The 18,239-nt window shown below is 40.4% G+C and overlaps 2 protein-coding genes across 2 annotated transcripts in view; both read right to left on the reverse strand.

Annotated features, from left to right (window-relative positions):
* Positions 1 to 2,476, reverse strand: part of LOC134790848 (fibronectin type-III domain-containing protein 3a) — a 99,327-nt gene extending 96,851 nt beyond the window's left edge. Inside the window, exon 1 of the mRNA XM_063761818.1 lies at positions 2,076 to 2,476. The gene's annotated coding sequence lies outside the window, so the exon portion shown is untranslated. The remainder of the gene's footprint in view (positions 1 to 2,075) is intronic.
* Positions 2,477 to 7,360: 4,884 nt separating this feature from the next.
* LOC134791012 (transcription-associated protein 1) overlaps positions 7,361 to 18,239 on the reverse strand; it is a 60,876-nt gene continuing 49,997 nt past the window's right edge. The window contains exons 43-47 of the mRNA XM_063762063.1: positions 15,013 to 15,453; positions 14,199 to 14,307; positions 12,033 to 12,267; positions 8,388 to 8,527; positions 7,361 to 8,219 (exon numbers count right to left, since the gene is read on the reverse strand). Coding sequence (XP_063618133.1) covers positions 7,920 to 8,219; positions 8,388 to 8,527; positions 12,033 to 12,267; positions 14,199 to 14,307; positions 15,013 to 15,453 — 1,225 coding nt within the window. The 3' untranslated portion in view covers positions 7,361 to 7,919. The remainder of the gene's footprint in view (positions 8,220 to 8,387; positions 8,528 to 12,032; positions 12,268 to 14,198; positions 14,308 to 15,012; positions 15,454 to 18,239) is intronic.

Genomic DNA, 18,239 nt, shown 5'->3' on the forward strand with positions numbered 1-18,239 from the left:
ACGGGTGGCGCAGCATACGAAATATCAAAGGTCATTTCCAATTTGTTATATTATATATGCCAGTATGACCCGTTTTAGTTTAATAATGTTCGACAACGTTGATTGTTGCAGGTGTGTTGAAGCAACGATGAAGCCTACCTATTAATAGATTGTGTCTGCTTAGATTGCGATTGAAGGACTTTAGAAGAAACAATAACTAAGTACGTACCTATTTGGGGTCAAAGATTTTAAGGCCCACCGTTGTGTCATAGGTACTTACACTCATTTAAATAAGTGTGAATACACACACAATAGATCCTTCTGGGTCGAAGTATTTGTAAGGGCCTTAATAAGATAATCCTATGCCGCGAAGAATTTTCTGAGGCCCCTGACGTATCTTGAGCACAATGTCGCAGAGTATCGTCGTTAGCTCGTTGCAAATAACTTGTTTACAATAATATATAATTGAATAGGTTCAGTCTAGGTTGGTCTAGGCATTTCAATATTATATCATATACCAGAAATATCGATATAACCGGGATTTTTTGATTACAGTTGTATCTAATGATCTATGTATATGCGGATGTAATGTGGGTTTTGCTACACATACATTTGCGAAATACTCTCGGAATAAAATACAATTGTTCCTATTTTTAGGGTTCCGTACCCAAAGAGTAAAAAGACTATTACTAAGACTCCACTGTCCGTCTGTCTGTCACCAGGCTGTATCTCATGAACCGTGATAGCTAGACAGTTGAAATTTTCATAGATGATGTATTTCTGTTGCAGCTATAACAACAAATACTAAAAAGTACGGAACCCTCGGTGGGCGAGTCCGACTTGCACTCGTTCGGGTTTTCCATTCCTGACAATCCTGACAGTTGTAAAGATTGCAATAAATACCTATTATCTGAGTATTATCTCGTATAATCATAGAGGTACAATAATATAGAGAAGACACGGGGGAGGGGCCAAATGACCGAACGAGATACACTTATAGAACTTTCAGTAGGAGTAGCAGAGAAAGCGGTACTATTGCTTGTCCTTGTCACAGTCTCACTTTTTGTTTGTTCCCCACCTTTTTGTTAGTATGGGCTATGGTGGGCAACAAATAACCCGACCGAATTACGTAGATTGTTTTTGGTATATTGTCAGGAATGTTAAAACGTGTTTTTAATATTGTCGCATTGCGTATGTTTTGTCCCTCACGGAGGCACGCGCACACCACTTCTATAGGATGCTACTTCTATGCGTATAATTTATATTTTGTTTAGCTGTAGGTATTGCAAAATTACATAGAGTGCAAAGATGCTAAATGGAATGCTTGCGTCAATAAAAAGCGCTACGAATCGCAATCTATTGTAAACTTATTATCTACAGTGAAGTGGTTGGAAAAAAGCTTATCATTAGAAAACAAGACCACAACAGGTGGCCGTTTAAAACATTGTGGATAATACTTTAGCGTAGGGTACTTTTTATTAAGTGGGAGTGGGATTTTGCGCACGTAAGTGCTAAGAAAATGTTTACAGGAATGTATCCCAACCCAACAGAAGCCTTTGTAGTGGTTCTCTCAGGTTACATTGTTGTGAATTTGCAACGGGCTGTGCATAGCGCGGCCCGCGGTGAACCCCGTCACACTGACATTGCGTTTAATCCGGCATTCCATATGGAATGCGGTCGCCGGCCGCGCACCGCCCCGCGCCGACGCCGCCTCTCTCCTCCATGTTTTCTTATCCACTCGCTTCCGGCCACCATATGGGATAGTGGGATAGGACCGAATCCAATAAGAATCTAATCAGCATAATACTCCAATCGAAAACTGGTATTTTGGTCCCTTGTAAACTCCGTATCAATCAATTGATTAGATGACGTCATAATGTATACAACAACTGCGAACGAGGAACTGCTCTTTTGACAAATCCCAGAGTACGAAGAGCAAAACAAGAAAAAGTGGTGTATCGGGCAGGCTTATTAGTTACCGATTGTTTATATGCGCGAGTTATCTTGCGCTTTAATATCGTTTGGATACGATTCGCTTGCCACGTCGCGGCGAATTTTCGTTATGTGGGTACGAAGTAAACAAGTTTTTGACTCACCTTCGTGAATATGCCACCGATTGTTAAAAATATCCACAAACTATAGCACAGATAATACGGTTTTCGTCCGTATAACACAATATTCACCACACCAAAACGACAACATAAATAAACGCAGCCACAAATCCCAACACGGTTCGGTTTGGAGCAGCGCTCTCTCGTGTTCGAAACGCTATGCGTCTCGGGAAAATGCACTGACACAGGGCGCGGTTGTCGAATGTCATAAACGGTCGGTTTCAGTGGTCAGAGACTTGCAGTGCGAACAAGATGATGGCGCGGCACTAGCGCGCGGCTCGGCGGCGCGGACGGGACTGGGCTCGCGGGCGCCAGCGGGGGTGGCGGGCGGGCGGTGTCGCGCGCTATATTGGCCGGCGCGCCGCGCCGACAACGACGTGGCTGTCGCGACTCCGACGTAGCAACTACTCTCCATGGGCTTAAAAAAATCATGATAATATTAAAGAAGTCCTTGTGAATGCTTAAATAAGTAGGTACAACGATGGACCATGTAACTAAGTGCTCATACCTGACCCACAGATGTACATATCAATTTAAACGAAGGAATGTACGCAACAACGAAGTTTAGCAGATAATAAGTATAATAACGCAATAAGCGCTCATACACACAGCTACACATAGTCTTGTATGTTCATTCGGATTCTGTTTTCATCAATTTATCATGAGGCGACAGACTGTCAATTCCCTGCTCAACCTAAAGTTGACTGGAAAAGAATGTACCCACTTTCCAATTGCATCGCTGAGGAAAGAAGATTGCTACAAACATAAACACGCCTCAGTTAGTCGGGAGTATCTTAGCCAGCCGTTTCCTGGCCGTCTTACAATTGCACTTTCTTTCCCATTGTTGGTGCGATTAAATCAAACGTCTCCAGTGATTGAGCGAGATTAGCGAATGCGCCGACTGGTGGGGGCTCGTTAGTGCACTTGCCGCGGGTACTTTCACCTACGCAGGTACTCGCATAGCTGTCACTTGCACATGCAACCAATAACTCATTCACACGCTGACGCCATTTATTCAAACTATTCTAATAGTTTTTCAAATTATAAGTAATTAATAATTAATTTTTTCAATTTATAATGTTCATGCAATTCCCATGCACAGATTGGTGATCGACTCTTAAGCCCTGCTTTCATCAGATCTGTCTATATTTATTTCTTTTTCCAATCAATTAATTTTCACTGCGCACTAATTCCGATGTCATCCTTTACGGCACTAGCATTTTTTCGACTTCCCTCTTCTACGAGAGCCAAACAGAAGATAAATTCAAACATTTATCTCTCTCTTATGGCTCCTCTTCACGTTGGGCCAACGCCAACGCCAACGAGGGACGCAGCCATGCGGTAGACTGAGATAGCAATATCACTTGCTCCCTCTAACGCATTAATCAATCAATCAATCAATCAAATTTTATTTCAGGCATAAAAATATACCCATACAAAAATATTAAAATTAAAATAATTACAATTAAAAATATTATCATATTAAAATTAAAATTAAAAATAAACTTAAAAATACATGTCAACAACAATTACATTAAAATTAAATTAAAATCTACATATTTACATTAAATTATATACTGTGGCTCTGGATCCCATATGTAGGTCATTCCAGTGCCTCCAGAGTGAACCAGCAGGATCTCCAGGAATGAGCTGAAGCAGACTGTTGGAACTGTCACGTACTCGGCGCATTAGGGAGGCGGTGCGTTTACGGATTATCGCAATGAACGCGTCCACTCTAGCCTCCGCAAACATCCCCGAGGCGCTACAGTAACGTGGCAGTCCCATCAGCATGCGGAAACCATTATTGTATTGGACACGCAGGGCATTGAGGGTCTTTTTTGTGTAATTTGTCCATAGGCTGCACGCATAAAAGGACTGGCAAAAAGCCCTAAAAAGGGTCTTTTTGACATCCCTGTCACACCGTGCAAACCTACGTGACAGCATGTTGCACCTTACTGACAATGCCCTGCGCTCCCTTTCTATGTCAGCATCATCCTGGAGGTCCTCGGTGACCCAGTGCCCGAGGTACTTGAACCGTGAAACTCTATTTAGAGGAACACCACATAAATATACGGCAGGAACTGACGTATACTCCTTTTTGCCTGCCTTGAAAACGAGTAGTTCGCTCTTCTTGGTGTTGTACATCAGGCCATGGGTCACCGCATACTCCTCACAGATCTTCAACAGTTTGACAAGAGCGCTGATCGCCGGGCACAGCAGCACCATATCATCTGCATAGCTGATATTGTTAACAATGGTACCGCCAATTGAGCATCCAATACCTGTGCTGCTGAGCCTAGCGATCAACTCATCCATGTACAAGTTAAACAACCTGGGTGAGCTGAGACCACCTTGTCTCACACCACACGTTAACCTGTACACGTCTGAAAACGCTCCCGCCCATCTGACCTGGTTGGTTTGGTTCCCGTACCAATAACGGAAGAGGTTAACCACCCCCCTCGGAGTACTCGTACAGCTCTCAAGTTTGTCCCATAAAATGGCATAGGAGACCATGTCAAACGCTTTTGACAGATCCAAAAAACAGGCAAATATAGGCGTTTTATCATCGTTGTAGTACTGGACGGTATGCTTAAAACAGAGAATCGCACTCTCCGTTGATACATTAGGTTTAAAGCCAAACTGTGCATCGTGCGATTGGACATGTTTTGACAGCAGGTTATCAAGCAGTCCGTCCAGCACTTTAGCGGATACCGTTGCTAGAGATATTGGCCTGTAGTTGGATCCGTCAGAAGCATCTCCAGTTTTATTTTTGGCAATAGGCACCACAATAGTCCTCATGAGATCATCGGGAAGGTAACAATGGCTCATGCATAAGTTGAAGAACATTTTGAGTACCCGTGGTAGGTGACCACCTGCATGCTGCAGATGCTCAATGCTGAGACCATCGTGTCCCGGTGACTTCCCTCTCGTCATCGACTGTAACACACGGTTAACCTCTTTAAAAGTGAACTGGACAGGCACCTCATTCGAAATAACCTCAGCATTGAGCACCCGTGACTCATCTCCCAGTGGACTTTGAACCCTAAACCGGTCCATAAACGAATTAGTTATATGCACCAGCTCGCAAACGCCATCCACACTTGCAGGGAGACCGGATTTAGGACCTATTTTACCTGTGCACTTCCAGAAACTGCTGAAGTCTTTGGCTTTATGGTGAGTGGCTAAGATATCCATTTTAATCCGATCTTGGTTATTTTGACACCACTTAAGCTTGTTTCAAGCACAAGCTTAAGTGGTGTCAAAATAACCAAGCCTCCGAGAAGCGCACATGTCTTGAAAAATAGGTCCCGAGGATGGTTTTCCACACACAACCCATTGCTGAAATTTGAGTCTAGCAAACGCATGAGATTCTTTTACATGTTTGTTCCAGCCAGTCACCTGCTTACGCTTGTTACGCTTTCCAATTGACTTACTCACTCTAGAGGCCGCTCATTAATGCGTCCCTCGTTGGCGTTGGCGTTGGCCCAACGTGAAGAGGAGCCATTATAGTTTATCTGATTTGTAATCTTGATATCGGATAATTCTGAGTGAACATGGTTTTAACAAACATAAGCACGACTCTATTTTCAAGGCATTAAAGTACAATTACAGGTGGTTTTGTGCAGCCTGTATCTAACATATTTTTGATAGCGACAGGACAAATATAGGTACACCACTAGAATCACAGGCACATTTAGAGGCTTTGCTGCCTCCAATTGTAGTGTAACGCTTGCCAAATTACAGGCTACCAACAGTTAGGCACTGACATATACACACTTAATAAGTACGAGCGAGTTTAAAGTAAGTTATGAGGATGTTAACGAATGCCAGTTAGGCAGTGCTTAGGCATTCGCGGTAAGGCTACTAATTTGCCTGTGATTTCTAACTTTGCGTTCTTAAACAGGAAGGTCTTACAGATGTAGTGCGTAAATATTTCCTTCGTATTTTCACGGAAATGTACGAACGTGTCTTGCTATTTCAGTCAGTCTCGGTGCAAAAAGTACCGAGGTTGACTGAAGTAGCATGACAAATACGAACGTTTCCGAGAAAATACGAAGAAAACAATTATGCACTACATCTGTACATACTAAAATGAAAGCGCGATGGAAGTTAATTGTTGTCGTGATGTGAAGTGTCATATTCATATCGTATCATTTGCAGTTGTTATGGGGAAGCTGTATTTGCTGTCGCTCTTTTCAAATTTTGTTTTTTTTTTCTGACTAACTTCTTGTAGGTGCCTGACATGACCAAAGGAAATAAGAGCTCGGATCACCGGCTAGGGTTGCCAGATCAAAAGGCGCTATTATCGGGAAAAAATATAAATTTTTCGGGATTTTGGGACTTAAGTCGGGAAAAAAAACCATTCAAATTAAAGTAATTGTATTAAAAACAACGGTATTTTACATTATTGGCACTACTTTAGCTACGCGCTCGACGCGGGTCGCTCGCTCGCTCGACGACAGTTCGGAACATGAAATTATTGTTTTATAACGTGAAGCTGTTTTTCGGGACAGTTTTCACTTCGTCGGGAATCGGGAACACATGCTAAAAATCGGGAGAATCCCGCCAAATCCCGACCATCTGGCAACCCTATCACCGGCAGCTGTGTAAGTCTCGGAAAGTTTAAGTTAGAAATGTTTTCGGAAATGAAAATATATGAAGTTTCCGAAATTTTTCCAAGTGGAACTTTCGCAATTTCGAAAACTTTCCGACGATACGTACGGGGTACGTAGTCAAATGTAAAAAAAAAAAACAAATACTCATCTAAGCCGAAATAATTAAGTACAAACAGCAACACTCCTAACTGCACATCGGTAGACCTTATTACAAAAGGCATAAGGTCCACCGATGTACAGTTAACAGTGTGGGCGATGGTACGATTTGGCATCGGAATCATCATAGAAACACGTCTAAGCGCGAAACTGAGGAGTCTGTAGTTTAACCTTATAGTATCTATCAATTTTTGCGACGATCTAAAAAAATAGAACCGCTCCAATAGTATGCCAGTCTTCATAAAGGACAAAAAGCATAAGCCCTCTTATGCTATGTAACGGAGTGGAAATTTCCATTTAAAGTGCCCCGTATTCATTAATCTTGCGTTTGCACGCTGGACATGATCGCTATAAAGCAAACATAAGTTATGATAAACTTTGTAGCTCCAGCCATGCAGATCCGGTTTTAATTAAACTCGTTTTCGATGCCGATTAATCGAATCCTATAATAAATTGAATTGGAATGTGTGGATAAGAAGTGGAAAATAAAACTATACATTATTTTTACATTTTATTGCTCTTGAATGCAAGAGAAGTTTCTCGTCAGGTTTTATGACACATGCGGTATGAATACATTTGTTACCTTTAAGTTGGGCTAGTCTGTATATGAATTCTAATTCGTTGGTATTTCTTACTTCTAAATGAGACCCTTAAAATATAAAACTAATCCAAAAAGACTTCAGTAAACACAGAAACAAATACCTTTTTATACTTGTATAAACATAATGACAATAAACAGGTACCTACGCGAGAACGTACGAGTAATTTATTTTAAATCCTGACAGAATTGTCACTTTACCGAGTAAAAATAGCAAAAACCTTATACACATTTTTTCATATATCTAATAAATTGTACTTGTTTTTACAATAGACTTAAACATAATGAAAGTGTAAAATCAACTGATTCTATTCAATCTAAGGGGATTCATTCAGCCCGAAGGACCAAATTATGTTATCACAAAAGTTTATTGCCTAACACAAATTAAATAGCAAGATTGTGTACAACCAATTAATTTTACGCAATCCGGCTCGAAGGACCAAAAATGTTTTTAGCTGTTTACAGCCATGGATGCCAGGCCGGGTCCATGCGGCAGAGGTTGTCGTGGCTGGCGGCGGCGGTGACCAGGGTGGCCACCTTGCTGTCCGGGCCATCGAACTGGGCCAAGAAGGTCAGACGGCCGGTTATGGCCGTCACGGCCTTGCTGACCATGTTGATGATGGTCTCGTTGTCCATTTCCATTGGTTTGTTTTCCGCGGAGGTGCCGGCGGCGGCGGCGAGGCCGGACTTGTCTTCCAAACGCTTCCTGTAGCCGGTCACCATCTCGTCCCGCAGAATCGTGCGAAGGATCGATTGTATCTGAAAATTATGATTGGGTTAGAACTTAGAACCTGGGGACACATATCAAAATTTGGTTGCCAAAGCAAATAGGAATAAAAGCGTCAGATAATTATATCAAAGTCGTTTAACTTCATACATTGAACAGCAGCAGTAGGCCAGTAAAAATAATAACCTATTAACAATTACCTTGAAGTTTGGCGTGACGAGGCAGCGCGCGACGGAGATGGCGGAGGCCGTCAGAGGCCCCGTGATGCCGATGGTGGTGAGCAGCTCCGAGATGTTGGGCGTCAGCCGGAACGGCACCGGACGGTTCCCGTCTAGTTCGCCTGCGCAATAACCACTACTTAGATCTACGTTCATACTTAAGGAGTAAAATAAATAAATGTGACGTTTTCAACCAAAAGTTACCACATTGTCGGTTATCGATAAGGTTGATTTCAAATTGAAGCTATATGGAAATTGCGCCTTATTGACAATCATAGTAGGATAGGATGAGGAAAAAAGAAGCAGGTGAAGCAAACCAAGCCAACTACATGCAACATTTAGTGCAAAAGGATGGTAAAAATGGAATTAAATTAGTTTTTCAGAAGCTCCAAGTCAAATAAATGAAAAACATTACAAACCATAAACGTAAATTAGCCGATGCAGTGCAGTTTGCGTGCGTGATATAACACCATTCACAAGCTAGTGTGGAAAGGGTGTTTAGGCAATAAATTGACGTGTGAAATTGAAACGCATGCAATATTATTTATTAAGCAAAACAAGCATTATTTTGTCAATTGAAATAATAGATAAAAAAACCGGGCAAGTGCGAGTCGGACTCGCGCACGAAGGGTTCCGTACCATAATGCAAAAAAAAAAAACAAAAAAAAAGCAAAAAAAAACGGTCACCCATCTAAATACTGACCACTCCCGACGTTGCTTAACTTTGGTCAAAAATCACGTTTGTTGTATGGGAGCCCCATTTAAATCTTTATTTTATTCTGTTTTTAGTATTTGTTGTTATAGCGGCAACAGAAATACATCATCTGTGAAAATTTCAACTGTCTAGCTATCACGGTTCGTGAGATACAGCCTGGTGACAGACGGACGGACGGACGGACGGACGGACGGACGGACGGACGGACGGACGGACGGACGGACAGCGAAGTCTTAGTAATAGGGTCCCGTTTTACCCTTTGGGTACGGAACCCTAAAAAAATATATGTGCTATTTTTTATTGGAATGTGCAAATACCATACCACGAAAACACATTGGACCTACCTGTTTAGAGTTACAAATTTAATAATTATGAATATTAATATAATATGCAACCGAGTTGACTGGAGCTACAATCGACTATCATCCTAAGACCCACGGGCCTACCCATAGTACTAATTAAATTACTTCAATGTAATTTAAACCATTTTCAATAGGGGATATTACTGCAATGTTCTGCCGCCAGAGTGCAGCAGTAAATTCATAGACTAACTTATACATACTGTGCCTTAAACTGTTTTTTGACAAGTTTTCACAGACAATAAAATATGTCATTGATGCATCAAGGCGGTTTGTTAACAAGGGCAGACCGGTAAACGCGAAAATCGAAATTTAGTTATCTGCCTCTTTATCGCTCGAATATGCAAGAGTGATAGAGAGATTAGATAACGAAATTTCTATTTTCTTGTTTCGCGGTAGGCCATGTGTCAATGTGGTTTGTTTACTGTATGTGCCACAAAGGTGCCATCTACGCAGAGCTTTGCCTAATATTCCCTATTGAAACTGAATTTATTATTTCATTCGATTTCAAAACAAAAGAAATTCAACCATATTATTTCCTAGACTATTTTCGAATCCCACTAACAGTTTTCTTGTATTGTGGGCCTTAGCAGGCGAGATTTCATATACTCCCTTATTCATAAATCTTAACAACCCTCTACCAATTAAAATATATTTTGTCTCGTTCTAATAAACACAAAGTCATAGTGATAAGTAAGGAAGAGAGAATTTAACTGCTTAAGACTTGTAATTGTATTTCCACGCTTGGCAAGCTACAAAAAACCTACATGACATGACGCATAAGTAGAGGGGTGAGACAGAATACGTAGTTTTGTAATGTTAAACAAGTATAGAAAATAAACCCGACGTGCATATTAGTTCCAAGAAAAACAGCAAACAAATGAGCCCATATTATCTAGCACTCATGCATAAGGGTGGTATTCTATCTGTCCAATATCTTGGTCCAATGTCATTGCACCTAACTCTTTCATTAAGCAAAATGTGAGACAAAATACACATTGGACAAAAAAATTGGACAGGTGGAATACCTCCCTACCACCATAAACCATAAATCACAAGTATATTAAATTCACCAAATCTATAGTTCGTTTTTTTAGCATTAGAAAAAGACTACGCGATCTTGACGTGTCAAAGCAAATTAGGCAAAGCTCTGCGTAGGTGGCACCTTTGTGGCACATACACACCACACAAACCACAAACTAACCACATTGACACATCACACGTCACGTCAATCACATGGCCTACCGCGAAACAAGAAAATCGAAATTTCATTATCTAATCTCTCTATCACTCTTGCATATTCGAGCGATAAAGAGGCAGATAACTAAATTTCGATTTTCGCGTTTACCGGGTAGGCCCCTGTTAACAAACCGCCTTGATGCATCAATGTCATATTTTATTGTCTGTGAAAACTTGTCAAAAAACAGTTTAAGGCACAGTATGTATAAGTTAGTCTATGAATTTACTCAGTCGGTAGTGCTGCACTCTGGCGGCAGAACATTGCAGTAATATCCCCTATTAAAAAAGGCTTTTTAAAAATCAGTACTATTACATACTTGGATATACTTGTATATACATGAAAGCAAAAGATTGTAAATAATTGTATACGATTCATAATTATTACATATTTGCCGTATCTCATTTTTCAAAAGTTATTTTCAATAAAAAGACACCTCAAGATTGTTTACCTTTTTTCTAATGCTAAAAAAATGAACTATAGCGCAAAAATGAAATAAAAGACGACATCTATCATTATTCATTGGATTATTGTCCTGCCAATCTGTAGGCACAGACGGTACAGTTCGCGCACGAATACGTAAATTCAGGGACTGAGGAAGCTGGAGGGTGTGACCCGCAGCCGGGCAACTAGCACGGAGGCGGGGGACCCAAGCAGCGGGTTTAAATTCGCTGTCTTGTGATTCACGCGTGAACTGTATATTATAAATCAGGTACACGCATACTTTCACTTATTATTTTACTTATTTGATAAATTCACGCCAGCTATGGTAAATAAATCCGCAAGGTAAGTTCCCTAACTTAGGGTGGTATTCCACCTGTCCAATTTCTTTGTCCAATGTGTATTTTGTCTCACATTTTGCTTAATGAGAGAGTGAGACGCAATGACATTGGACCAAGATATTGGACAGGAATACCACCCTTAGGCATCCATTTTACACTAGCTGTATACTGTATAGAAATTGGATATTTATGCGATTACATCGATACGGATCCTCACGCCGCTCCGGTCTGCGAGCGAGACAGCGATATGCACGAAGCGTTGTGCGGATCCGTAGTAAGTCCGCAAGCGGGTCTCTATTGTTTCCCATAAAGTTTTAAGTCATAATGTATTGTTTGTCCACATTTTCGTTAGTCATAATTTGTTTTTTCTCAGAAACACGTAACTTTTCAGGATTGCCATAAAACAAACCTAACCTAACCTACGAAAATCCTGAAAAGTTAACGGTTTCAGAATTATGACTAATGATAATCTGACAATCATAATGACTTTCAATAATGATGTCAAACAAAGGGACCCCGTCCGCAAGCTGATACCTGTAGTGTCGTCGACGTCAAACTTGAAGTAGGAGACGTTGAGCAGGCCCGAGTCCTGGTGCACGTACATCATGTCGGGGTTGAGGCGCGTGAGGTGCAGCACGTACTCGGCGAGGCCGGCGAGCGACAGCTGAAGAGTGAGCATCTTCCTGAACGTCCAGTAGTCGGTGGGCGCGGCGAACGTCGCCGCCGCCCACTCGCGGAGCATGCCTTTTGGCACCATCGTAGATTGCACCTGGGGAACGATTGAACACTTATAAGTTATAATACTTTCACTTATAATAATACTTTCACTGAACAACATGAAACCAAAGAGAATAGATAGTATAGAGGGATCCTGTCATAGTAAATTTTGTAGTCACAGTAAATTTACTGCCATCTATCGACACACGACTAAAACTCAAAATGAAAACGTATAAAATTATCAAAAAAAAATATATATATGGATAAATGATTAGATTATTTTTATATCATTTTGACCCATGTTCATTCACTGATATATATGTGTTAAAATTGTTAAATATGAAACGGTGTCGTCACGCCATCTAGCCGACCATAGGCCAAAGGTGTGTGCGCCATCTATCCGAGAATGACTTTTTCTTGATTTCCGAGGCACGTTTTTTCCTTAGACTTTATTCATCTTATACGAAGTTACATATGTCTTTGATGAAACGAAATAAGTGATTGATAAAAATTTAAACCAATAGAAATAGGAAATGACCCACAGAAAACCAGCGCCACGGTTTGTCGCGGCATTAATATGCTGAGTGGGGACCCTATTTTAGCGTCGAAATGTCTTTTATGTCTGCATGCCTTTCTTTTTTCATGTACTATGTTGTGGCGTTAAAATAAATGTGTTTCTTCTTTCTTCTTCTTCTAGCGGATGGTGCTGGGCCTAAAATACGGCGTTGCGTGAACAAGACATTTCCTTTGTCAGGATTGGTCCTTAGGACCCAAGGATGGATTTAAGAAGTGGAGCCACCGAGATTTTTGATGTAAATTTTTAGGGGGGGGGGGGGGGGGCTCTCAACTTGATCTTTATATCTATATCATTTAAGCTACTAGGCCAAGTTTGGTATCTATTTCGCATAAATCGGGGATGCCGAATTCATTTCTGATATCATAATGACACTATACCGAAGTAAGTAAGTGAAAAAAATACTTTTTTTTAATTCCTCTTCACGCTTAAACCGCTAAACCAATTTAGTTAAAATTTGGTACAGAGATAGTTTGAGTTCCATGGAATAACATAGCCTACTTTAAATCTCAAAAATCATCCTTTAAGGGTGTGAAAAAGGAGGTGGAAATTTGTATGGGGATTCAATAACCGCTGAACCGATTTAGATAAAATTTGGTATAGAGATAGTTTGAGTCCCGGGGAAGAACATAGGATAGTTTTTATTCCAAAAAAAATCCCTGTAAATATGAAAGGTAAGGTGTAGGATTGTATGGGAAATCAATAAACGCTGAACCGATTTGCATGAAATCTATGTCTACATCTTTGATTTAGTTGAAAATGATACTAAACTTGACTTAGAACCTAAACTCAAAGAATTATTAACCTCAGCCGTCGCAGACGCTTAAAAACCCCCCCACCCCCCACCTGCATCAAAAATCTGGGTGGCTCCACTTCTTAAATCCATCCTTGGGTCCTAAGAACCAATCCTGCCAAAGGAAATCTCTTCTTCATGCAACGCCGTGGTTGACCTTTTTATGCTTTGAGCACACTCAACTATTCTTCTTAAATGCTCAAGATGCCAGGATATCCCATTACCCCATCTCCAATGAAATTTTCTGAGACGGAATATACTAAAACGTCCTAGTTGTCTCCGTTGTTCGAATGGTGGGTAAACCATCAGTTCTTCAGTCTATTCTGGCCTTAAGAGGCCCACTGATTAACAGTCCGCCGGACGGTATCGGCCTGTCAGTTGTTCGGAACTGTCAAAATTTTGTTCTAACTGACAGGCCGATACCGTCCGGCGGACTGTTAATCAGTGGGCCACTTTAGGTCTTTATCTCAGAAACCGACTAGTCTCTCCGCTAGAGCTGTAGGTCGTCTACTGTCCTTTCCAAAGTGCATACAGGCACCGTGCACCGCCTCGCCTAGATGCAAGTGCATCGAGATCCCCTTGCAAAGTGACGAACCCTTAACAAGTGATCACGTACCTCCCGTAGAATGTCCCGCAGCACCTGGTGCGAGGCCTGCGAGCCGCGCGCCTGCACGGCGGCCAGCCGCTCGTAGTAGCGCGCCACTGGCGCGTCGTACTCCACGCCCCTACAAAACAATACACGATCAAGAGAACCCCGAGGATCTTGGCAGATATCTCTTCAAACTTTAAATTACTGCAGCTACGACTGAGAGAACTATATCGGGCACGCGTGAACATAAATCAGACGGACATCATTTGCTACTTTTGCGCTCCATTTTTGAGCTGTGCTTATGACCATTGTTTGCAAACGATTCGCCCTTTGTGGCTGTGGGTCCTATTGCTAAGACAATAAGATCTTAAAAATTAAAAACTATTTTATGTAGCCTATACTTATCCGCAAAGATGAGGTCTAGAAGAATGAGAAGTCATTGCTATGGGCAAAGAGAATAGATAGTATAGAGGGCTATTGCCATAGTAAATTTTGTAGTCACGGTACATTTACTGCCATCTATCGACACACGATTAAAACTTAAAATAAAATAAAAGTGTATAAATTAATCAAAATGTGTATACGGATAAATGATTTTTCATTTTTATTGTTCCATTCTGAGCCATGTTCTTTCACTGATATGTGTTAAATTTGTTAAATATCAAACGGTGTCGTCGACGCCATCTAGCCGAGAATAGGCCAAAGGTATGGCGCCATCTATTCGAGAATGACTTTTTCATGATTTCCGAGGCACGTTTTTTTCTTAGACTTTATTTATCTTATACGGAGTTACATATATCTTTGCTATGGGTAAAATAAACAATAAAAAAAAATTAAATACCTATTGGCGCACTCGGTGCGGTAAATATCCAACAGCGATATCGAGCTGGGATTGTCTTCTACGAGACGCATCTGCGGTGACACCGAAACGACACGCGGTACTGTGAAGTGCAGGAATCTTCTGGATGTTTCCTTCTGCTTGCCCAAGTAGTGGTTGAGCATGCGGAGTAGCTGTAGCACGCGCTCCTCGCGCCGAGCGTCCCCTAGGCCGGAATCATTCACGACCAGGTACGGGTATATCTTCCCGTTGTGTCCGCGGATGTAAAGCCTGCGCGCGGAGGTGTTGTGTTTCTGCACGATCTCGACTCGCGGCATGAAGCGCGCGATGCGGACGTGGTAGTGCGAGTGTTTGGGGAGCAGGAACTCGCCCGGCAGTTCGACCTCGGCCGTCTTTAGGCTGAAGTTGGATAGGAATCGGCATTTTTCTTCTATAAGGAATGACCTGAAAACATACATTTGTTTTAGACATACTGTTCCAACATAATCATTATTTTTTCTAAGAAATTGTATCGCCACAATTACTGTAATTACACCTGTGTTATCAGACAAAATAACAGCACGGCACGGCTACACAAGTGTTTAATAATAGTACATTATTGTCGAGGCTCGGAAGTAGCTACTTGCAGGCTGAGGATTCGTTTTAAACGGACGACCTTGGGAGTCCGTTTAATTGAATCCGAAGCCAGCAAGTAGCCTTCCAGCCGAGTCATATATAGTGCTTTTCTCAAAAATGGTGCAAGAAATATAAATATCATAGAAATATTTTACAAAAGCAACTTTCTTAAGGCGACGGTAGCGGTGGGTAAAATTTCAGATTCTGTCAATTTACCCCATTTCACACACAAGCGCACTTCACGCACACTACCTCACTTTACTGGGACAGGTCAGTGACCCATCATGTTTTTTTTAAAGATTGGACTTTTAGTTTAGTATTGACCACTAGCCTCCTTTGAGGGTAAAAGCGTTCCATTGAAAGATGAAAGAGAAACAATGCATTTAATCTTGCTTTCCTTGTCTGTTCATGTCACACGTGACGTACTTACATATTTAATTAATTTGATTGTTGACTGTTTTACTACCTAATATTGCTTTGTCGAGATACGCGTTTTGTACAATTAAAGCGAATAAAACAAGATGTCATTAAGTCAGATGTAAAATGTTATTTACTACTCTATACGGTTTTTCATAAGGTGCAAAATCCATTCAATAGGAATTTAAATAAATAAAGTTTCAGCAGGGTGGCAATTCCATTTTGGCGGATAAAGCGAAACAGAATAGTTCTATCGAACCTGCTTACAAATTTTCACGAGAATCAGTTGAGAAATGTGATCTGCAAAGGAGAACATACAAAAGCATTTTTGCCCAAGCTGAAACGGAGACCTTTGCTAACGCTCGGCCAATGATGGTTTAGGTACACCTATAAAAAATGGTTGTCCCTGCTGTAATTTTAATATCTTTATATTTCAACGGTATAGTTTTGCCTTCAAAAATAATCGGTATCGCTAAACAATAGCGGTACCTTACTACTTATACGTTCACGAAATCGGTATCTGCATAACTTGATTGTTAGTAAACTAACCTGAAAAATAATCTCAAAACGACCGAAACATTTATTTACAGTCACCTGCAATAATAATTATGTTACGTCATTAGCGCCAACTTTGCCTCCAGGGAAACTTTGCCCAAAACGACAATTTTAAACAAATTCGTTAATGTAGAAAAAATTATAATAGTTATGGCCACCCTGCTATTTTTAGTAGAAAATAGGTTATATTTCTGACAAAACTATATACCAAACTTGTGCATAACTTGACTTGGGAATTTAGAGTTTGAGCGAGTTGTCTAATATAGGGTATATTTCGGCGGGCAAAAAATTGATAAATAATGAATGCAAGTAGAAAAAATTGAGAAACCTTTGACAAATATTTCCGGGTTTGAGTTATAACACATGAAGCATAGATTATGTCTATTGAGATTTAAACTATAAAAGGCCTAAATACACAAAAGTTTTAGCGGTGGGCAAAGTAATCCGGTAATTTGGCATCTATACCAACATTGCCCACCACCAAAAACGGATTAGGGTTGTCACTTTCATCTAATTTACCCAACTTCGCAAGTAAAAGAAGGTTATGTTTGTACACTAAAATAAATTTATAAATATATACTGTATTTAATTTGTCTTATTATCCTTTATTTAGATGTTTTATCCCGTTAACGAATGAAAAACACAACAAAAATCATATTTTTGGCCATTAAACTATTGTAACAGATTTTCTCAAAAGTGACAATCCTAGCCTTTGTAAAATGCTTAGGCGAGCCTTATTTGGAAATGGGCAAAAACGGGTAGGCAACATTGCCTAGCAAATTTATTTTAAAGTTTTTACACTTATCGCTAAGTTATTAACATGGAATGGTAGGATTGCCCAAAACCTTTAAGTGATCCTTAGACATCATCATCATACGAGCTGTATTTGAATACCAAATTGACGTGGGCAATGTTGGCGAAAACCCCGGATATCTTTGCCCGCCCTCTAAAACGCAAAAAAATTAGTAAAAACACGATAAAAAATATTTTATTTTCAAATAAACTGATGCGTTTGATCACAATGGACGTGCTGAGCAAAAAAAGTCATATGATGTGATGTTTTTTGAGAAATTCGTTTTAAAAAATAAGCGGGCAAAGTTGGTGATAATGACGGTACCTACTCTTCGAAGGCCGCAAAAATATGTGATATGGTCTTATGGTTCTACAAATAAGATCGTGTCAGATATTTTTGCGGCCTTCGTTGTGTAACATAAATTGCAGGCGACTGTACATTTGGAATAATTATTTTATTTAGTTTCAACGAAAGTTTCAAGTTTAGTACGAAAATACTTCAGATATGCAATATGCACAAAATGTAGACCTAATAGAAATAAAACATTGCTTTTTATAGGTAATTTATAAAACATTCGATACATAGGTATACATAACAATAACTAGAGCGCTATTGGCCTGTAAGCTTCATCTCGGTCTCCAAAGCCGCAAAAACTCGCTAGTACTTAGTGCTGGTCTAGCCGTTATTTTTTCTTGAAGATTTTCAGAGAACAGCACGTACACGCATTATACATATAGACGGAACGAACCGCATAATCATTATCATTTATTCGTCGCAATCCATGGTATTAGAGATCTAGGTACAAGACTTTCAGGTATTACTTATACGAATTACATAACTCTTCCTGTTA

Source organism: Cydia splendana, chromosome 5 (genome assembly GCF_910591565.1).
Source record: "Cydia splendana chromosome 5, ilCydSple1.2, whole genome shotgun sequence".
Taxonomy (NCBI): domain Eukaryota; kingdom Metazoa; phylum Arthropoda; class Insecta; order Lepidoptera; family Tortricidae; genus Cydia; species Cydia splendana.